At 29.5% G+C, this 23,883-nt stretch overlaps 2 protein-coding genes across 2 annotated transcripts; both read right to left on the reverse strand.

The window, feature by feature from the left end:
• Nucleotides 1-2,334: 2,334 nt before the first annotated feature.
• On the reverse strand, nucleotides 2,335-6,814 carry LOC125825179 (BURP domain-containing protein 3-like). The gene is made up of 3 exons (XM_049504513.1): nucleotides 6,785-6,814; nucleotides 4,752-4,863; nucleotides 2,335-3,233 (listed from the first exon to the last, which is right to left on the reverse strand). Exons 1-3 carry the CDS (start codon nucleotides 6,812-6,814, stop codon nucleotides 2,431-2,433), a joined length of 945 nt encoding a protein of 314 aa, XP_049360470.1. The 3' UTR covers nucleotides 2,335-2,430.
• Nucleotides 6,815-20,413: 13,599 nt separating this feature from the next.
• On the reverse strand, nucleotides 20,414-22,350 carry LOC125825180 (uncharacterized). The gene is made up of 3 exons (XM_049504514.1): nucleotides 22,258-22,350; nucleotides 21,053-21,203; nucleotides 20,414-20,814 (listed from the first exon to the last, which is right to left on the reverse strand). The coding sequence occupies exons 1-3, from the start codon at nucleotides 22,348-22,350 to the stop codon at nucleotides 20,414-20,416; spliced, it is 645 nt and encodes a 214-aa protein (XP_049360471.1).
• Between the last annotated feature and the right edge of the window lie 1,533 nt (nucleotides 22,351-23,883).

Raw genomic sequence — 23,883 nt, forward strand, 5'->3', positions numbered from 1 at the left:
TATAGTTCTTGTCCTTAATGTAACTTGATTCTGGCACAAAATCTGAATCCGAATCATCCGAACATGTATACACAACACTATTGCATTTTTTTTTTTTTTTTTTTGTTGCTTGGTTGAACTAATTTGAATAGGAACATTTTCACTTTCATTATTCTCCAAACAATCGTTCTCAAGTGATTGTGATATCAAATTGAAGCTTGGAGGTTGACTCAATCCATGATTGTTACTAAATCTAGGGCTTTTTCTAGGGGAAAGGTTAGATTTCAAATACCTCTTCATGATTGTTAATATATAATTTAAAAAACACAGAGACTAAGAATGAAGGACATGCAGATAATGGGATATTGAAAACAAACTTGAAGTTATTCTCTGCACTAAACGTGTGTAGTCAATCAAATACATAATCTCACCACTTCCTATGCACACTTTCAAAAACTGCTAACTTCTTAATTAATTAATAATCTGAATTAATTATTAAAAAATGGCTTATTAATTAAACGTGCAGACACATGTTCAGTGCAGACACATACAAAAAGTTAGCAGATTTATTAATTAAACTGCTAACTTTCAAAAATTGGCTTATACAAAAAATGGCTTATTAATTATTTAAAAAATGGCTTATTAATTATTTAAAAATGGCTTATTATTTAATAAGGAAGCGGTTCCTAGGCAGACTTTCGAAATATGTGCAGACACCTACAAAAAGTCACCTTAATTAATTATTGATTTAAATATACATTAATTATTAAAAAAAGTCCAATGGCTTTATAATTGAAACGTGTGCCATTAGACTACTTTCTAGGACTTTAACAAACTAAAAATAAAATTATAAATATAATTAATTATTAAAAAATCAAAAAGACTCATTGAGAAACGTGTGCAGTAACCATTTCCTAGATACACGCTTCCTTATTAAATAACTAAACAATCTAAATATATATTTACACGCTTCCATATTAATTTACATTAAATAATTTAAATAATATTTATTAATTATTAATTAATTCAAATCTGTCATCAGTAGTAATTATTATGTTATATTACTAATTACTAATAAGTACCGGTAGAAGATGTAATATATGTTCTATTATGTCTATGTAAATTAATTATTCCTTTATTTTGTACTCTTAGAAAAAAGTTATTTTTATCCTTCGTTATATTTTTTTGATATATTTGCCCTTGTCAACCGACTTTGAACACATATTTCTCTTTGGGTTATTATGTTTGCCCTTGGGCACATTTTGCCCGTGACATCATACTGATGTTTCAGGATGAGTTTGGGGGAAAAGTTCAAGATTGTTAGGAGTTTGGGTAGGTCAGATTTATTAAGTAAACTATTAAATAGAAAGTAATTTTATAATTATAATAAAAATATATTCATACGTAAGCGCCACGTAAACGTTAAATAAAAGTGGTGACATGATACTTAACTGTCCAAGGGCAAATATGTGCCCAAAATTAGATAGCAAGGGCAAATATATCAAAAAGTATGACGAATGGTAAACATAACCCTTTTCTAAGAGTATAAGGACAAATATGACCCTTTTCCGAAAAAATAATAATTAGATATTTAAATTCTATATGAAAAGTATTATAAGTTGCAGCTTTTTTCATATTAATATGATAAAGAAATACATTTTAAAATATTAATCAAAGTTTATATCATTTTACTCTAAATTTTTTTATGAGAACTAAAAAGGACCTGTGGGAATAAGCGTTTAAATTAGTTGAATGAACTAATATTATTGCATTGCTTCGAATCATTAATTAGTAATAATTGAGAAATAATTATGTGAGTAATTATTCAATAATGATTAACTAATCATTGAAGTCATTATGGGAACCAAGGATTAATTAGCAAAGTGAGAAAACAATGGGAACAAGTGACAACAATAGCGTTTGAGCATAGATTTTTAAGGAAAAATTCTTTTGGCCATAATTTGGCCAGAATGGTAAAAAGACATGTTTACATTATAAATTAGTTTATTTTTAGACATTTTTGCCCTTTAACTTAAATAACATACAACAAGTAATAATATATTCTTATACAAATATAGACAATCTGGTAAAAACATACAATTGGCAAATCAATATATATATATATTTTATAAAATATAGACAATATAGCAAAAACATACCATTAGCATATAAAAATACAATTGTATTGCATGTATGTATTTTGTACATTGGACGTATAAATAACACACGCTCGACAAAATACCAACATGCAAAAGTTGAGCAATCGATTAGAAAATCCAAAAAAAATGACTTTTTGCAACATGTTGCCAAAATCATGATTTCCATTTATTATTGTAAAAAACATACATTTACAGGAAAAGACATAGGTACTCAAAGGCTATAACCAAAGTATTCTTTTAAGGGCAATCTAGGATTATATATATTTACCTGCACTTGATATTTATATCGAACTTATGAAACAAAAGGGAGAAAAACGATTTGATCATCTTGAAGGTAATGACAAATAGAGGGAGCACCAGGCTTAGCATTAAGCACTACAAAAGGCAATCCTTTTGGATTCCAAAGAGATGTATCTTTGTGGCATATTGATATTGCTTTAACCTTTGTTCCATCAACACCAATCATCGATACCATATATGTCTTTGTACCTCCTCCACCATGACAAAAATGCACTGCATACGCGTAGTTAAGTTTGTGGCATATCATGTTAAGTCCATCAGCCATGAGTTCGACTTCTTTAATGGTGTATTTTTGCACCATTTGATTTTCCCCTTGAACCTCTGTTGCAACTACCTTAACATTGTTTGTTCCAAGCATGAATATCCCAAAATCTACCATAGACTCTAAAGAAGTTGCACACTTTCTCTTCTCTCCTTTCATCGCGGGTTCTTCACATACTTTGACTGTTTCCTCAATTGTTTTAGCATCTTTTGAGTTGTTATTTATTGAGAAATAGTTTAGAATTTGTGGGATTTTTTTCGATGAGAAGGGAATGGATTCCACAAATTGTCGTGGCCAAAATGGTGCTTTGTTTTTGTTCTTTAGAGAGGGAAAGTTGATGACTTTCCCTTTCACTAATTCTTTTTCGAAGAAGTAAGGTTTGTAAAGGAAATTGTTATCTTGATGATCGCTTTGGGTAGGGGTCTCATTTCTTATCTCGTGAATCTCATCCTCGGTAGCAGCATGGAAAATCCAGGCTCCATGTTGGTGTAAACCATAGTATACTTTCTTCTTTGTGTCAAGAATGCCATCATCTGTAGTAACATATAAATAACAATCAATTTTTTCAAATAGTTGAATAAGTGTCTTCATCAAAAGAAAAGTTGGATAGTTAACAAAATATGGGCAGTCATCTACCCAAAAAATTAATACTTGTACGGCTCATATGTGTAGTTAAATTCGTCTGTTTCAAATTGGACTAATGGTGTGTTCGATACGGAGGATCATGTTTGATTGGTCAAAATTTTTAGAGAACATCTTTTTTTTAGGAAAGTAAGTTTTTTTAAAATAAGAAAGACGACTTTCCTATTGGACGATGGAGGAGCTACATAGAACAAATGGTAATCAGTTGAATACCCTTTATCGGAAAATTATATTTTATAAAAAGAAAATTAGTTTAAGCAAAAGAGTAATTTAATGCGTAACAAAATGGAAAATCATCTAACCAAAGTTTATCTGATTGACATAATTATTTGCTCAGATCCGATCGATATGTGGTATTATTTCTCATAGAATAAGTTCTAAAGACATTAACATGTCCACTTGGAAATATTATGCACCGGTCAATGACAATTACCTCCTCCATCTTAAATTATTTGTTGTAATTTTTTTACATCCTTCTTTAAAAAAATATTAACATAATTATTTAGAAAATTTTTTAAAGAAAAAACTATTTTAACCTTAATTAATATTTGAACAATCATAACACACGTTAGAAAATTGACTTTAAAGCCTTAAAAGAAAAGGCAGCTTCCTTAGACCCCTAAATTTATTGCCCCCCCCCCCCCCCCCCTTTTTTTTTTTAGGAATAATAAGTTATAGGTATTTTAAAAATAAATATGAAGTATTATTTGCATAAAATGTAATTTTTTATATGAGAGAGGAATTATTAGAAGAAGCTTAAAGATTAAATAGATTGGCTATACTATTTTTAAAATAAATTATTAAAAGAAACCGATTATAAAAAAATACATTAACAACTAGAATAATAGATTTCATGAAAAGAATTTCAAAAATCTTAAGCTACCATTCGATTTTAATTTTAGGCCATCATAGTACTTGAATCGTCCTTAACGCATCATTAAGGGTGTTTATAATCTTGAAGAACATGATTCCATTACATCCTTAAAATTATAATCGTCCTTAACACATTATAATTAAGGGTGTTTATAATCTTGAAGAATATGATTCCACATTACATCCTTAAAATTATGATATGTGACCCTTTCAATAATCTAAGGGGTCAGATTTGTTTAATTAACTATCGTAAACATTTTTTTTCTATGCTAGAATCTTTTTCTTCTCTATCATAGCTTTGTTTTCTTTAAAATTCATTTCACAGCAAATCAGCAATAAATTTCTAAATTTTATTTGTGGTGTTTATATATGGGATTCAAATTCATTTTACCTTTAGTTATTGATAATTTTTCTATTGATTCCTATACCTCTCACAAAAATTAAATTTTAATTGAAAATTTTCTCAAGACTTATTACTCAATGACCGTTAAATTACCTCCCTCAAACAATATCCATCGAGTCAAATTAAGACTAACCTGCTTGGGGAAGGAAATCTCTGATCACTTTGGGCATACGAGTGTTGGGCAATTTTATTTTCCAATAAACCTCTGGAGATATAGCTGCATCACTACTTGCTACAAAAGCTAACTACATATATACAATAATAAATATTTTCTTTAAAATTTTCAGAATTTAATGATAATTAGATAAAGATGAAAATTAATTAAATTGTGAAGGATAAGAAAGCAAATATATATACATATAAAGAAAATACAACTCACCAAACAAATTGTGAGGGAGTAAATTAGTAGCTGAAACTTCATTGTAAATCTTTTGTATGGAACCACAATAGATAAATGTCCATTATTTATAGGCATAAACTAATTATATTATACACTACCCACTTGGTGATGGTCTTGAAAATAATATATTTTTCTCAAGTTAAACCCTAGATATTGGACATGCAATTAATTGAAGAACGTCCATCATCTATCCATTACTTTGTTTGTTTATATTTAATTTGGCACACTCTCTAAAAAATATATTTCCTCTATCTTAAAATATATTTTGTAATTTTTGAAATAGTTATCTCAACTTTATTATTTTAAAATTTCAAGATAAAATTAATATTTTTTCTCATTTTATCCTTAATATTAACTGTTTTTAACGACTATAAACACTTTAATTATAAAGTGATTACATTTTTTTAAAAGGATAAAATAATTAAAATTCTCTTAATTAATAATTTTTTAAGGAACGTGTAAAGACGAAAACACAACAAATAATTATATTTGAGCCGGAGAGGATAATAAATAAAATGACAATTTTACTATATCAGTTCTAATTATTACTCATACATTATCTCACTCATTGAAATATAATTGAAGTGAGTTATGATAATAAGGATGAAATAAATATAAATTGATAAATTATGTATTATTATTTTATTTAAATTGAATAAATAAATATAAACATCTATTTTTATATAATAGAAAAATTAAAAATAAACGGAGGAAATACTATTAGAATAACAAGCATTTTGAATTAATTATTTAGAAAAAAAGCCTTGTTAGGTGAAAAAGATCGAATTAGATAATAGACAATTTATTATTTGAATTTGAGTTTTTAAATGTGGCGGCTAAGTTGCAACTTTTTCATTTAAAATACACTTGCATATTAGTAACAGATGTGATGTGATTAGGGTCTCAAATGGACAAGTTGAACTGAAATTAGAGAGATTAAAATGACTTAAATAAAAAATTAGGTTAGATCATGATCATGATCTATTTAAATTTATTTTGGGTTAAAATTGATTAAGCTTAAATGGGCTGAAAATTCAATTGCGATCCACTTAATTTGACTCACTTAATCTTAACAATTTTAACATATTAGTGCAATTTAGCTTTTATAACCACAATTTGAATTTCAACCGAAAAAAATAAAAAAGTAAGTTCTTAATTTTGAAGTGGAAAGTTACCATACATTATACCAATCAGATAAACATACATTTATGATGACTCACTTAACATGTATTCTATGAAAAAAATATTTTGAGATTATTTTGATCTGAGAAAAGCAAATTTTAATTTACAAATAAAAATAATGGATAGATAAAAGAGATAGTATTTTATACGTTCAATATAGGAACATATATTACTCAATGCAAATAAAGAATTTTAAACGGGTTAAATTTGATATTAAATTAGACTCGTTTTGACAACCCTAAATGTGACTGAGCGTGTTCCTCAAACACGATAATATATTTTATTCGATCTGTTTACTTGTCTATTTTAAATTTTGCACATTTCTTAAAATAATAATTGATATAAAACATTGTATTGTACTATAATATTCCTTCCATCGCCGTGATTTCTTTGGCTTCATGAATGTTTATACGAAGAAACAATTCAAGAGAAAATCAATTAATTTTATGATAGTTATTCTTGTTTTTTTAAATTTTATTTTTATCCCTCTCTAGGCCTCTCCGTCGGAGCTCCCATCTTTTTGCTCCCTTAATAACTCAAACTCATGATTATCGAATTGAAAGTGAGGGGTGCTTATCGCTTACCATCCGAACAGCTCCTTGTTTCATAGTCATTATTTTTATGTTCAGAACTATCCTATTTTATATTTTGGGAAAATTATGTGGATAAGCAAACATATACTAGTTAATTAGCTAATACAACTATAGTTTGAATTAATTACGGTTTGCAACTTAATTTTAGTTGTAATTACGTCGCTTATACATATACAAATACAAATTATACACATATATACAATTATATGACAGATATACAAATACAATTAATCTCCCTCCACTCTCTGCCCTCTCTTGCTCACCTCTCTCCTCCCTTTCCCAATCTCGCTTGCTTCTCTCCTCCCTCTCTCCGTCTTGCTCGCCAGATATACAAATACATATGTACACCAGTTACATATATACAATTATCTGACAGATATACATATACAGTTCGTCTCTCTCCACTCTGTGTCCTCTCTCGCTTGCCTCTGTCCCCCCTCTCCCAATCTCGTTTGCATCTCTCCTACCTCTCTCAATCTCACTCGCCAGATATACAAATACATATGTATATCAGTTACATATATACAATTATTTGATAGATATACACAAGTCTATCAACAAATATACATATACAATTCGTCTCTCTCCATTTTTTGCCCTCTCTTGCTCACCTCTCTCCTCCATCTAACATGTAGCTACGAATCGTAATTAACAAACTATAACTATGAAACATAATTAACTTATTTTTGAGTGGCTATATGCAAAAATTCTCGGACCATTATTTTTTTTCAAATAGTGCAGTTTTCTTTTCATGTATAAGGAAATATTTTTATAAAAAAATAATTCTAAACCACAAAGTATAAAAAGAAAAGTGGAAGTGCATTGACAGATCAAAATAAAAAACATATACAATTGGGCAAACAAAATTGTAAGATTTGAGTTGTATCAACTATCACCAACTCTTAACTCCATAGATCTGTAAAACCAATATAAAAATCTTCGTCAAATGTGAGTGCTGCAGAAGAAGAAGAATGCTCTATTTCTGGACTAAACAAAAAGAGGGAGTTTCTTGATGAATCACAGAAACAGAGCATTCTTCTTCTTTTGAAGCAGACACATTTGTTTCTTTCAAGACTAAACTAACTGGGCTGAATTGTTCCGAATCTTGATTTTCTTGAAACTTATACTGAGCAAAGGATTCTTGACATTGTGATGAAGAAATTAGTAGAGAATCAAGAAAATTCTGATCCGAAGGAATGATAACCTGAGAAGAATTGACACTCCTCGTAATGCGAAGGACGATATTCTTTCATAATCCATACATGGTTTTTTTTCATCAAAACGGAAGGTTTTCTTTAATCCTTTCTTGTTGTAAACTGGTTTCGATTCCTTTCCATGAACCAACAATTGCCCTGTTGAAGTTCTTAGTTTTTTTCTTTAAATGAGTGAAGACATGATGATGATGATTAAAAGTAGTCGTTGTCTCGAATAACTGAGATGGCTTCTTGTTGCCATACAAGTCTACAAGACGAATTTCTGAGACACAAGCTGTTTAATTTATCTATTATGGTGTCTTTGATACTCTTAAACTTAGTATTTGGGGATTAAATGTCTTTGATGTGATGACTTTTAGATTTTGGAAAAGATATGTAATAGACTCTTAGTGAATTTTTGTATCTTATATTAATACGATTTGAGTTTCTGCATTATGATTGTATTTCGTAAGTTGAACAATTAATATAAGTTAGGGTTTGAATTTGTTGGTTCACCCACCTAAAAGGTTAGCAGTGGGTGCCACTCATGACCTTATTGGATTGTAATATAATCTCATCTGAATTCTTATATTTTGTATTGAAAATATGATGACACCCCAAATAAAAGAATAACTTTTATGTGATAAATTCAAAGTTAAATAAGTACTTTGATATTTGAGACATCAATAAATAACAAGGCATAAGGCCATATATGACATATTAGAGATATAACACAAGTCTACAAGTCTTTAAGGACCTAACATCTAACATATGGCCGGGAGAAGGCCAAAATCTATCCATTAACTGTGTATAACCTGCATGTAACATTCTAAAAAATTCTAACCTAATCATTCTTTATTTACGTATAAGATTGTATTGGCTGACTCATATTTTTTTTTTTTTAGGTGTTAAAGTTAATTATTTAGTGTGGGAATAAATTTGGAGATGAATTAAGGACACAAGAATCCCCTAGCACAAGGTTGAGTTGAAAGATTCCTTACCAATTAAGTTTTGATGCAAGATTCCACTTGAATTAAATTCATACGACCATATCTCTTAGAATATGAAGAATTATATGACCTATAATATATTAAATTAAAGGTATTTGAGTCTTGTTTCCAACGCCACCAAGTTTGCATCAATTGGATTTTGAAGTAAAAGTTTATGCCCATTTTACTGGACACTATCTTTCCACGCGCTGACTGAGCATTTTCCGCGTGGGCGTGCACCGAGGCAGTAGCAAGTTGAATCTAGGGTTCTACCCTCAATTTTTATGAAATTCTTGATATGAGTTATGTTCTTGTTCTGAATTTTAAATTCTTATATTATGAGATTGCTATATTATGTGCATTGATATCTTTGAGTTGTTGTTCATGCTTATATTTCACATGAACCCTAGTTGATGAGATTTTTATTGACCTCCGTTGTGCATTTATTTTCATGCATTGGTTTTGAAATTTTAAAGTGGATTCAAGAGTATTTTTAAAGTATCTTTTGAGATGAGTTTAAGGGAACCCAAGTGGTTTCAAAAGTACTATTTTCACATTGAGAAAATAATCTATTTTTAAGAAGAGCATAAACAGGTTTCAAAAACATTTCAACCAAATAAAGAGAAGTTCAGTTACCTCTTAAAGTAGGTATTACTTTTCACATTGAAAAGATAGTGCCATTTTCAGAAAAGTATAAAGAGTTTTCACAAAAATTGTGTACAGTTCATTTAACTCTTAAAGAGACCCTTTTGAGAAGTTGACTTAACCCAATGAGTGTTTTACATGAGCAGTTGACTTAACCCAATGAGTGTTTTACATGAGCTTACACACATACATATAGTATTGAGCATATGGGGGAGAGTTCAAACAATTCACAGCCCCCATAAACTAATTAGCCACTGTATATAAGATAGTACTGTAAGACGAGCAACTCCTTATCTGCCTCAAGAAAGATTTTTAGTGGATCCATCAATTTAGTTGTGTTCTATACTCTGGCAAGGTATAGGGCGACTCTAGCAACATGAGTAAGATATTGTATTAACGAGGCACAGAGTGATGATTGTTGGTTAGAGAAACTGCCTAGTAAAGTGTGTATATATATATATATATACACTTTAGTTCAATATTTACTTTTATTTCATCCATACAATAAGAACATTAAATGATTTTCATCGTAACTTATGCTATTCCTTAGTTGAGATACTTTCAGCATTTCAATTCAGTTATTTATTTTATTCAGCCCGATAACATACTCGTACATTCAATATTGATGTCATTCGACTTTCATCTTTTCATGATGCAGATTTAAGTACTTAGGATTTTCAACACGCGTTCTGTTGAGATCATATCATCCGTTCGTCAAATTTAGGTGAGACCTCTTTGTTTTCGTACAACTCCAGTTTTATGGTTTGTTAGTAGTAGCATTTTGAGGTTCCATGGGTCCTGTCCTGATACATATTTTTTTTACAGTAGAGGCTTCATAGATAGACATTATTGGTCAGTCTTGCAATATTCAGTTTCAGATATGATATTTAAAACTTTATGTTTAATGCTAAGTATTTTTAGATAACTTTCAGATTTAGTAAGTTGTTTATAAATAATTTTTCAGTTTTGATGCTTGTGTATGCTTGAATTAGTCTTCCGCTTATAGTCAGCAAAGATGATGGTTCGCTTGGGGACCAACAATGGTTCTCAAGTGTCGGCTACGTTCAGGGTGTAGGCTTGGATCATCACACTGTATTAAGGTTCAGATTCATATTTTGCAAATTTTCATACTTGAAATCCATAAAGGTTTAAATGACTATAGAAATCATCCTAAATCAGTAAAATGAGGTTTTAACGGCTAAAATAGATTAAAGGAAATATTACCTTGTGAGAAAAATCGTAGTTTTTATGAAAATCCTAACTTTTCTTCACAGAGTTTCACAAAATTCTTGAATTTAAAATACATTAGATATGAGCGTGAATGGATATTCTCATTGAAGCCTTACATACCTCAAACACTTCATGAATCTTTAAATGAGAACCCTAACTTGATGAAGAACGATAAAAAAAACCCTTTCTTGAAATTCTTGAATTCGTTTATTGAATATCCTATGTTTTGATGGAAGAGTTGGAAAGAAGACTAATAGACCTTTAATTTGGTAGGTCATCACTTATAAAACTTCTCATATTATAAGAGATATTGTTGTTTGAAGTTGACCATTGTATGATTTCATGGAAAAACTTTGCGAGTAAGAATGATTTTGAGCTCGCATTAGTGCTAGAGGTCCTTAGTAACCCTAAATCACTTCCAACATACTTACAACACTTGGTAATAAGCCTTAATACACCTGAACAACTAGGAATCATCCGGTATGAGTCTACATGCATAAAAAAGAATAGTTTAGATTTTAGCTCAATTTTTTTTGGGGTGTTACAAGAACCTTAAATTTTTAATGATCACTAAAATCTAATTTTTATAGAAAAAAAAACAAAAAACAGTCTTACCAAAAGCATGACCAAGCATGTATATCATGACTGGTTTGATGCCAAATGCAACATTCATGTGAAGATCACTAAAATTCACATGAAGAGCCTCAACTTTTTAATGATCACTAAATTCTAATCCTCGTTGAAAAAGAAAAGCAAAAAAACAGTCTTACCAAAAGCATGACCAAGCATGTATATCATGACTAGTTTTAGAGGTGTCAAAATTGAGCTCAATTATAGGTAACCCGCTCAATCCGCTCAGAATTGTTAGGGTTGGACTCAAGATTATTTGTAGTGGGTTCAATCCTCATTCAAGTCCTAACCCATTTTAAGAGAATTCTCAATTGAGCTCAATTTAATCTCCAACTTCAATCCGTTTTAATACTCTTTATTTGCATTGATGTAATGTATTTTCCTATATTGAAGGTATGAATTACTATTTATTTTATATCTTTTAGGATTTAGCTATCCATTTGTAACTTCTCTTTTAAAAATTTCTTGAGTTGAAAGTCAAATTATGGTTATAAAACTTAAATAACAATGTACTAAAATTATTTAGATTAAGCGGGTCTAATTGGGTGGGTCAAGATTTAACCTGTTTTAAGTCCATTTGAGCCCAAAGTAAATTTGGGCGGGTCAGAACCTAGTCTAATTTTTATTTCAACCTATTTTAATATCTTCAACTTCAACCCAACCCGTCCATTTGACACCCCTAACTGATTTGATAGCAGATGCAACATTCACATGAAGATCACTAAAATTCAAGTGAAGAATCTCAACTTTTAATGATCACTAAAATTTAATTCTTATAGAAAAAGCCAAAATATAACAGTTTTACCAAAAGCATGATCAAGCATGTATATCATGATTGATTTGATCACAGATGCAACATTCACGTGAAGATCACTAAAATCTATTTTTGTTTACAATAAGCTGTTGTTGTTGTGCCTATAAATATATAATATTTTTTGTTTTCTTTCTATCCAAATATCCAAAGCCTTTTAGCAATTCTAAAATTTCTCAATGAAGTCTCAGTTCCTCTACTTGCTCTCATTCTTTTGGGTAAGTAAATTCCCCACTTATATATTTTACTAAATATTAGAAGAGCGAATTTGAGGACCTTAAGATCAGTCGATCAATTGATCGATCTGCCCTACTCCTCAAATTTCCTTTATTTTATATTTAGTAATTTTATATGAGGAGCTTAGGGTCAGTAGGTCAATTGATCGATCTGCCCTACTCCTCAAATTTCCTCTATTTTATATTTAGTAATTTTATATGAAGAGCTTAGGGTCAGTAGGTCAATTGATCGATCTGCTCTACTCCTCAAATTTCCTCTATTTTATATTTAATAATTTCATTTGAGGAGCTTAGGGTTAGTTGGTCAATTGACCCATCTGCTATACTTCTTAAATTATTTAGTAATTTTCTCTATTTATATTTAGTATTTTTCGTGCTTTAATTAATTTGTCTAATTTTTTTTATTACTCTCAAAATTTCATCTATGCCACATAAATTGAAACTGAGAGAGTAACATATCTTATTTGAAAATTCCGTTAAGAATACTCCAAAATACAATAATTAACATCTCAAAATATTTAAAATTACTATATATTAGAGGAGCGAATTTGAGGAGCTTAAGGTTAGTCGGTCAATTGACCGATCTACCCTTCTCCTCAAATTTCCTCTATTTTATATGTAGTAATTTTCTCTATTTTTATTTAGTGTTTTCTCTGTTTTAGTTATTTGTCTCACTTTTTTTTTTTATTAAATTTAAAATTTCATCTATGCAATATAAATTGAGACTGAGAGAGTAACATATAGTATTTGAAAATTACGTCAAAACTACTCTAAATCATAATATTTATCAACTTAAAATATTAAAAATGTATATTAAAAATTTGATTAACTTTCGAAATATCACTTATGCCACATAAATTGAGATAGAGAGGGTACATATATAAAAGTGAATTTGAGGAACTTAGGATCAGTCGGTTAGTTGACCGATCCGCCCTTCTCCTCAAATATTCTCTATTTTATATGTACTAATTTCCTCTATTTTATATTTAGTAATTTCCTCTATTTTATATGTACTAATTTCCTCTATTTTATATTTAGTAATTTCCTCCATTTATATTCAATGTTTTATCTATTTTAATTTATTTGTCTTAATTTTATTATTACTATCAAAATTTCATTTATGCCACATAAATTGAGGCTGAGAGAGTAACATATATTATTTGAAAGTTAAGTTAAAAGTACTCTAAATCACAATAATTAACAACTTAGAATGTTTTAAAAATATATTAAAAATTTGATTAATTTTCGAAATTTCAACTATGCGACATAAGTTGAGACAAAGGGGGTAACATATATTATTTGAAAATTACGTTAAAAGTACCCTAAATCTCAACAATTAACAACTTAAATATGTAAAAAATATTTAAAATTTGATTAACTCTCAAAATTTCAAATATGACATATAAATCACCATAATTAACAACTTAAAATATTTTAAAAAATATATTAAAAATTGATTAACAATCAAAATATCACATGTGGCACATATATTATTTGAAAAGTACATTAAAATATTATAAAAATATTTAACAACAACCGAATATTTAAAAATTCAATTGACTCTCTTAATTCTATCTGTGTCGCATAAATTAAAATAAATAAAATAATATATATTGGACAGAGTCTTACCGACTTGCCCAGGCATTTGTATTTAGTATAAGTACTAGTCATGAAAATGTGCGCGGCATGTTTAACCAAAATACTTAATATCAATTTTATATCGCATATGATTTATTTTAAATGGCAAATATATTATTGAAATTTTATTGAGCTATAAAATAAAAATTTAAACATACATAAAGTAACAATTTGTAACTTCAGGTTAGAAAATCTTCAAATTTTATGCTAATTTACTGACATATTCAAGATTCTTCTTCGCCAAACTAAAGCATGAATCTAATACTATAGTAATCATAAAAAATAAATGGATTCTTTTTTTTTTAACAAAGAATCAATGAATAATTTCTTGAGCTCTTATTGATACTCCATCCCGCAAACAAATGAACATTCAAGAGCATTGTTCATCGAGTTAAATAAAAATGTGAATCTAATATTACAATAATGATATAAAGGCATTCTAGTATTAAATGAAAAGAATAACGTTGGATAGAGCAAACAAAATAAAAGAATACCATAAAATATCTTAAATCCTTCCGTTATCTTATTTGAATAAATATTTTACCTTTTATTCTTTATGTTATGTTATTTTATTGCATAATAAATGATCACCAAATCACTAAATTAGTGTCAAGATTATTGGATTTTCTGAACCAAAAAAGAGATGGATAATTAAGAGAATGTAATTAAGAAATATTCTCTCCGTCCATCTTTACTTCTTACTATATTATTTTGGAATATTCAATAATACTTATCTAATTTATAAAATCAATGAATAATTTACCATTTTGAGTCTATTTTATTTATTGTTTCTTAATCCATGTGTCAAGTCAATAGTGGAAACTATTATTATAGAGTAATTTTTAGATTTACTTAAATAGGATTTTTTGTAAAAAAAAAAAAGATTAAGAAAAGAGAGGCATATCAGATTACCTCCCCCCCTTTCTAGAGATGACAATGTGGCCGGACGAGTGTCGGATGGGGTTGGTTGAACTTAACCCATACAAAATTTAAAATCACATACACCATATAACAGTATTTTTCATTTTTTATTCACCCCACCTCGCACAACATAGAGAAATGCCCCACATAAGTTTTTTAATATTTTCTTTTTAAAAATAAAATAAATTTGATACTAAAAATAAAATTCATAAAAATATTCATTTTCTCATTTAAGTTATATCCCCCCCCCCCAAGCGTCTTGCCCCACATCTGCCCTACCCAATTGCATAGACTGTACAAATTTACTACTCCTATTTGGGCAGTACAAAAACATTAGAAATAATGTATAGATAAAGGATAATGAGTCCATCAATGGTCAATTGATATTTTTTAAAAATTATTATTATTATTATCAACTTTTGACTTAACATCTTCCCACTTTAATACTTAGAATAAGAAGATATAGTAATTAATTAATTAGATTTTTATAACAATTTTATTTAGTATAGAGATAAAATGGTAATTCAACTTTGTTATTTGAAGCTTCGCACTTTTAATAATAACAGTACTCTACCCCATGTTAATTTGTGTAGACTCATTTTGAATATATATTACTATAATGAGTAATAAAAAACGTAACTGTGGAAAATATAAGTTCATTTTTCCGAATAGTCTAAGTGTGTAAAGCTGTAGGTGACCAAAAATATTGAATACAAAAGGAGTCTGTTATAAATACAAATGTTAATTAGAGAAAACTGATTGAGAATGTGAAATAAATGTGCATTTATAAACATTACCAAAAGTAATAAATAAAATGACACTAGATACCAACTATAATAAAGCTTCTGATTTTGTAAAACTATATCACAGGTCACAAAGTAAATAAAAGACAAACTTTCGTGCAATCAAATTTGCAACCATCTCTCTTTTCCTTTTCTTAACTACTCTCTTAAGTCTTACTAATGGAATTGATGGAGAAAAAAATGCTCTATAAACAATTTTAATTTTCACGTCCTTCGACAATCTTTTTATTTACGTGTTGGAGAATAAGTAAATTAAAGACAAATCAATTCTCTCTTTACATAAAGAAGAAATAACTCAAGAATATTTGAATGCTAAATCTAAAATATTTGCATTTTAAGATAATAATATATGTGTCTAAAAACAATGATATATAAAGATTGTGCGTTAAAACGCATTAAAACCTAACAAGAAGAGGCGGTGAGATGGTTAGCGAAGTTGGATTTGAATGGCAAACGAATTCTAGACTCCAACACTTCTAGCCTCTCAATACTTCTCAACCTCTAAAATTGTTGGTTTTTTTTTTTACAAGAACATAGAAGAAGATGAAAATTAGTAAGAATTGAGGGATAATATCTTGCCTTTTTATTGATTTTTTCTGATGTACATCCCTTGACCCCTTTGATTCACGTATTTAATATTTCTAGTTAAATAGTCTACGTTCAATTACTCAATGCAACTCTTCTAATTCTTCTATTTATTTAGCAATGAAGAGGCTTATTGTGTAAATTGTAAAGGGCCATTTTGATTTGATTCTATGAAATATTAAAGTAGAACACCAAAACATTAAATTGGTATAAAAAAATTGAAAAATAATGTTAAGGAAGTTGAAAAGAAACCAAAATATTGAATAGAGAACAGTTTAAGGAAGATTAAAAAGCTAGCAATTCTAAAACATTGAATATAGGGTGCTGTAATTGTGTAATAATTAAAATATTCCAATTTAATTAGAGTAGATATTTCATTTATTACATTAGGGTGCAGTAATTGTGTAACAATTTAATTATTACTATTAATTAGATTAGATATTTTTATTCATACAATATTTTTATTTAGTCAAAAGGTAAAATAGTAATTCGACTTTGAAAATAGGAGCTTCCAACTTTTAATTAATTAATTAATTAATTAATAATAATAATAATAATAATAATAATAATAATAATAATAATAATATATCGTGTTTTCTCTATTATATCCCACATATATAGTTGCATACTTTCTCTATAATTATATTTTTTGACAAATCAAAGTAGTCGTAATTGGAAAAATATGAACTAATATCCTACTTATTATTATTTAATGGGAAAGACTCAAATATATTATTGAACTTTGAGAAAAAAGGTTCATTTATGTCACCTGTTAAAAAATTTGCTCATCCATGTGTTTGAGAAAAGGCTCACCATTATTTTTTAACTCCAATTTTGCGAAATCATTTTTTACCTAAACAAGATCCTCGAACGACTTTTATCACTTCAATTGTGGTTTTTGAATCAGATGTACTCTTTTGTTTCATCTTCCTCAAGAACACATGATCAACAACATCAAGAACTCTCAAATTTTCAAGTTCTTCAATTCTTCATGAAATCACCTCAAATTTGGGTCACGTCATTATTTTTAATTTAAAAAAAAAATCATTTGTGGAGTTAAGAAAACCCATCTGTATTTAAAAAATTCCAAAAAAGCGGAATCCCAAAATTTGAAAATTTGCTTTGATTCGTTTTTTGGTTGTTGTTTTGACATTAAATCTTTGTTCCCTAGTATTTTTTTGAATCTATGTCCGAAATTTCAAGTGATTTAGGGTTGTGGAGAAACTTCTACCATTAAAGGATGTTGAAGTATTGAACAAATTTCAAGTGAGTCTTATTGAGTTAGGTTAAATTCTAGCTCAAAAGATATTGAGTTTGATATCTAGTTCGGAGGAAAACTACTCTTAAAATTTGAGGTGATTTCGTGAAGAAATGAAGAAGTTGGAAATTTGAAAGTTCATAATGTTCTTCATATGTTTTTGAGGAAGAAGAAGCAAAAAGAGTACATTTGATCCAAAGCTCCAATTGAAAAATGTTAAAATTTGTTTAGGGGTCTTGTTGAGGTAAAAATGGTTTTGCAAAGTCGGAGTTAAAACATAATGAAATGAATAATCTTTCTCAAACGACAATGTCATAGATGAACCAATCTTTTAACGGATGACATAAATGAGTATTTTCTCAAAATTCGATGATATATTTGAGCCTTTTCCCTTGTTTAGTTACATGAGAAATTATACTGATTAAAAATTTAATTTTTTATTTTTCTATATATGTAGCTTGCTTTTGTAGTAAGTCATGCAACGATATCTCCAGAAGTTTAATGAACATTAAGACAAAAGTCTTCAACAATTTGTGGTATAGCCACTATTAATGACATCATCTATGTGCCCTAATTGGCACATACAAAAGACCTCACTAGGTTTTCATATCTCCACTATGGTCCCCCCTTCTTTTCCAACTAATTTGGAATAATATATATCTATTTGCATTTTTTTAAAGTTATATTAAAAACAAAGAAAAAAACCAAACGGGAAAGAAGAGAGCAGCTCGTTTTTGCTGTTGTCGAAAGTGACAATTCCGATGAGTTTTTCGGCCAAAATATCCATTTTCAAGGTAATATCATCATCATCTCCTACTCCATCTTCATTTTTACTTCATTTTCTTTCAAAACCCAAGCTTCAAAATGATTTTTTCGCCATTTTAGAAATTTGAGAAATCTTCCATAATAATCACTTGATAACTCATTATGGATACATTTTAGTAGTTTAAAAGCATTAAAGATCTGTTTCGTCATTGCAGGAGCTGCATTTTTAACCACGATCTCATTCAGTCGCGTTTCTGTACGGATGTCAGACTTCATCGATTGTTAACGACTGATACTGTAATCTAGTATATATCTTTGTAGTCGATAATGGCAGTAACTGAATTTGTTGTTGTTGTTGGTGATTATATGGGAGTATGGGAGGAAACTCCCAAAATTGTATGAGGTGATTAGAGGTGTATGAGGAAGAGTTGTAGTTATACAATCAACATTCTTGTAACAATGTTTGAGAAAGCATAAGTATGATGTAAGGATGTTGATTGTATAACCACAACTCTTCATCATACATCTCTAATCACCGCACCCAATTTATGTGGACTCTTAAATGATCATATGACTTGTTTAAACTTATTTAATTGGATAAAGTTCAAAAATATTATTTATTATTAATTAATTGTTTTTTTTTAAATCCTACTAGTTTTTGGTTTATATATAAGCGTCATATTCTAGTACATGCAGTATCGACAATGCTTTAACATAGACATAAATCCGAATATACCTTACTAATGTCAGAGTGTAAATCTCAATGATCATACACATACCACATACATAGATATGCATCGATTGTTTAAGAGATCTATATATTTTAACAACCAGTACATATTTACATAGACAAATTTTACAACGGTAACAAAAGTTCAAATTCCACTTTTTCAACGGTAACATCTGCTTATTTTTTAGTATAAAAGGAAGGCAATTCCTCATAAACAACTCAAAAACCTCCATTTTTACAATGTCTCAAACATGTCAAACATCCAAAGCAAAAAAGTCTTAAAATTGTCATTGAGGTAATCCAGCTACGTTGAGGACGTCACACACCGATACAAATTCAGGTCGACAATTCTTTAATTGTGCAATTGGCATGTGCTCATGTTTTAGGTGGCTGAAAATGAATCATCAACGAGTAACCCATCAAATTTTCAAGGCATTGCCAAATTTGAATTATTAACAAAGCTACGGGAATCCAAAGAAAATAGAAATCTGCTAATGACTTTCTTAAATGAGGCCGAAGAGCAGAGAAATCACTTGAAAGTGTTGCTAAAAGATGCTGAAATAGATAGAGATCAACTAAAAGAAAGGTTGATTTTGGCAGAAGAAAAAGAAAAACGCCTAAAAGCTATATTGTATGGTTTATATTTGGTGTTTGCTTTTTGGAAATCTGTAACAAGTGTGTAACAAGTGTGTAACAAGAATGTAGTGCTGAATAAATAAAGTATTTATCTCTATTTATTGCATTGTTATATCTTTTATATTTGATCGATAATGTTATAGATCAATAGTGATAACAACTTATAGTATTAGACATACAAGTTTATTAAGAGATAGATTAATAAGAAATCTAAAAACCCTTCATAATATGTACTGTCCAATGTACATTTTTGTCGTCAAAAACAAGAAAACAACAAATCACTTTAACCATGTTTTTAAAAATCAACTTATCAAAAATCTATTGTCTTAAAAAAACCATATAAAAAAATCAATTGTCTTCAAACCAGGGAAAACCCAACTATCAGAAAAATAAATTGTCATAAAAAATGAACAACTTCAAAAATTGTTTTAAAATACTAGGGTATAACCATCACAAAAACCACAACTGCCCTTACTCATCACCACCAACCTCACCATTAAGCTCCATCACAATGCCCATCACGTCTATTTATTTTTCCACTTCTGCCACATCAGTCCAAGCTCCTTTCTTCTAACTTTTCCTCTTCTTCATTCTCTGTTATCTTTTCCTCTTGTTGTTCTTTCTCTTCTTCTCCACTTGCTTCGTTTTCTTCATTTTTCTTCTCTTCCAGATTCTCCTCTTCACTTTCTTCTTCTTTCTTTTCTTCTAGATTCTCCTCTTCTTTTACTTCATCGTTCTCTTCCATCTTCTCTTTTTTTTTTTTTGTCATCTTCTCCTCATCTTGTTGTTTCTCTTCTTCTTTAATCTCCTCTTCCTTCATCTCTTCATCAACTTCTTCAGCAAAGTATGCATCAACTGCAGCAAGATCATCATCGACTACAACTAATGGAAGGATGTTATCATCAACTGTTGGTGATGAAAAGTTGTCATCATCTACTGCAAGATCAGTGGCTAAGCATTAATACAAATACATTATTTTACATAATTAATATATAAATTTATCTACCTTTCTTTTTCTTTTCATTTCTTCTCAATTTCTCCCCTCGTACAAAAGTAACAATTTCCATCATTGATTGCTCGAGGGAAGCAATACGCTCACCCAGACTTTCATCTTTAGAAGTACTTGGTACATAATTCTCACAAGGTTAATTAGGATTGTGATCATTTGAATACTCATCCTCCACAGTACCTTCTGCAGAAGTGAGGACAGTGACACCTTTCAAACTGGCCTTTAAGTCATCAATGATTGTGTCCTTCACTACGTCCGTATATGGCTTTAATGTTGCCATATAATTTTGTTTGGTCTCACAGACAGTAGGTATGATGTATGGATGCACAACCTACAAAAAAAACATAAATAGTACAAGCCCTTCACAAATTTACAAATATTGCTAGATAATAATAAATAAGTTTATACCTTTGTACTTCACCCTTTGTACTTAAATGGATCACCTTCGATAATATTATCGCTCTTTGTTGTGTGCCATCTAAGTACACGGGGAATTGGCAAAGGAGAATCCAAGGACTTCTTTGCATAATTACCAAGATGAGGAAAAGCCTCATATATCCAAACTTGAAATTAATAAAATAATAAATAAATAAATAGAGACTATGAAATACTATATAAATATATAAGAGTTTAATATTAATCAACTCCATAATTGATAAAAATTACCAGAAATGCCTAGGGGAAGCCATACAAAGCATACGATGCATTCCCTCTTTCCCTGTACACTTCACTTTGTTTTTTTCAAATTAATTTTGTTCTTCAAATACTTCAGTGTTAAATCAAAACACTCTTTTCCCCATGGATAACACTTGCAAAAATCTAAATCATCAACCATCTTAATGTGGTTTGAATCCATAATCTTAGATCGATCGTGGGCAAGCAACATTGAGTGGACGAACCAACTAAAGAGCACTTCAACTTCTGCTTCTTATTCAATCTGGTACCCTTAATCAAACTCAACAACTTTGAACCACTGATATTCTTATTCCTGGTTACTTTATAGTAAAATTTACACCTTTCTGAAGCACTTTTTTTCATTTTTGCATCACGGGGGTATGCTGAGCAATTCAGCCCTGTAATCAATGCAAATTCTTTTAAGCCAAAACAAGTAGACTTATCATTCACACAAAACCACATCTCATGCAATTTTTTATCATTTTTGACATGACGCAACAACATGTAATGGACCATCTGTCCATTGAACTTGCAATATTCTGGAATATGCCTTAAATGACCTAAACAAATACCTTTAAAGTCATTATAAATTTTTTCTTGAAGTAAAACATTTCTAAAATCTTGAAAAAGATTCATTCTTGCTCTAACAAAAATTTTCGCTGGAAAAGATTCTAACTCATCCATCCATGTAGTGAGATTATAGGGCTTACCAGAGATTTCTTTTGCACAAGTTGGCAAGGACAGAAGATCACCATCCTCATCTTCAGTATCTCAGCTATCTCTATTAGTTTCCTCGTCCCCATTGTCACTATTCTCTTCACAAACTCAACCTCATCAGTAGCTTGGACACTACTGTCTTCATAGTTGTAGATTCATCCATCGTATCAAAATCCGAGTCATACTTGGGTTCTTCAACCACAACTTTTTTCTTTTTTGAACATCTTGAAACTTGTTCAGCCTTTCTTTTCTTGTTTTTACAAGGCTTAGGAATAACTTTTTTAACAATCCCACCTCTAGTTTTAGCCATAACCAGAGTAAACCTACAATAAAACATGAAAAATAAATAGCAGATACAATAGAAATAAAAAATGCGATTGACAGAAAACGCCACTAAAAGATGGCAATGAAAAATACTGCACATCAACTTCGTGTAACAACACATGTAATGAGAAAAAACAAGACCAGCAAAAGCAAACAAATACAACGGAGAAAAACAACAATCCACAACAAAAGCCAAAATTTAAAAATCAACAAGCGAGATAAATATAAATTATTTTTTTTAAAAAAAGCAACCAAATAGGGTCAAACATTTATATTCAAACAAAAACGTCATTAGAGACCACAAATATTCATGGAATACGGCAACAAATTTTCATCCTAAACAAGAACATGAAGAAAAACCGTCCAGAAAAAGGGTTCATTAAATCATTACACTACTATAACAAAATAAACAACCAAATACGACTAAAAATTACCGAAAAAGACCATTAAAGAAGAATCAACTTACCAAAGAAGAAACCTTTGAACTTAGAGAAAAAGCTTGAAAAAAACAGGTGACGATTTGACAGGGTTTAGGATGATGAAAATGGAGAAAAGTGTATGGGGAAGAGTAGCGTATGATTAGACTAGAAGAGAAGTGTATGGGGAAAATGAAGATGAAAAGCGGGACATAGCACTTGGAGAAGAAGAAACGTATCCTCATTTTTCATAAATAATTAATATTTTATCAGAATAATATATTGTAAAAAATGTATTGGGATTATAATATATTTTTGTAGTGTTATATTTTTTCCCTAAGTTTTAAAAATAATAAATAAACCCTGGACCCACATTCACAAACATACCCCAAGTTTTAAAAAAGCCAATCATACCCATGACCCCACACTTTTTCCTTTTTTAAAAAGTCCAACACTAGAAAATAAAGCAAAAATAAACTAAGTGGCTATAGAGTGAATTAAGTTTTAAAGGTATCCCAACGCCAATTCTTCTCTACTCTCTGCACCCAATTTAAGTTGTCTCTTTAGTTTGTGTACAAAATGGGTATATTGGGTAACTTTCTGAGATGAACACTTTTAATTAAAAAAAATAGTGCTCGAAGTGAATTTTTTTTATAAGCAAATCTTGAAAAATCTTTGAGAAGTGTAGAGAAAAGCATTGTCCACAACAAAGTGAACAAATCAACTTAGAAACTACTATGGTAGTGAAAAACTTGACCTTCTTGATAGGTCTTCGATATCGCCTTCTCTCATCGTTAAAGGCGCCGCAAGGCAGTTGACTAGAAGGAGTGGATGTTAGGTACACAGGGAAAAGACTTTGACTATGCGCTGGCACTAGCC

This window comes from Solanum verrucosum, unplaced genomic scaffold (assembly GCF_900185275.1).
Source record: "Solanum verrucosum unplaced genomic scaffold, falcon-dt-bn FXZP01000113.1, whole genome shotgun sequence".
Classification (NCBI taxonomy): Eukaryota; Viridiplantae; Streptophyta; class Magnoliopsida; order Solanales; family Solanaceae; genus Solanum; species Solanum verrucosum.

What these genes read in the sequence shown, in the direction of transcription:
- LOC125825179 (XM_049504513.1), bottom strand. Translation starts at nt 6,814, where the DNA reads ATGACTATGAAACAAGGAGCTGTTCGGATG. An exon ending in AACAAGGAGCTGTTCGGATG is followed by an intron (nt 4,864 to 6,784) that starts GTAAGCGATAAG and finishes GTATATATGTAG; the next exon opens with TTAGCTTTTGTAGCAAGTAG. An exon ending in AGATTTCCTTCCCCAAGCAG is followed by an intron (nt 3,234 to 4,751) that starts GTTAGTCTTAAT and finishes ATGTTACTACAG; the next exon opens with ATGATGGCATTCTTGACACA.
- LOC125825180 (XM_049504514.1), bottom strand. Translation starts at nt 22,350, where the DNA reads ATGGGGACGAGGAAACTAATAGAGATAGCTGAGATACTGAAGATGAGG. An exon ending in TTGTGCAAAAGAAATCTCTG is followed by an intron (nt 21,204 to 22,257) that starts GTAAGCCCTATA and finishes TTTTTTTTGTAG; the next exon opens with GTTGTGCATCCATACATCAT. An exon ending in TGTCCTCACTTCTGCAGAAG is followed by an intron (nt 20,815 to 21,052) that starts GTACTGTGGAGG and finishes ATTAATGCTTAG; the next exon opens with CCACTGATCTTGCAGTAGAT.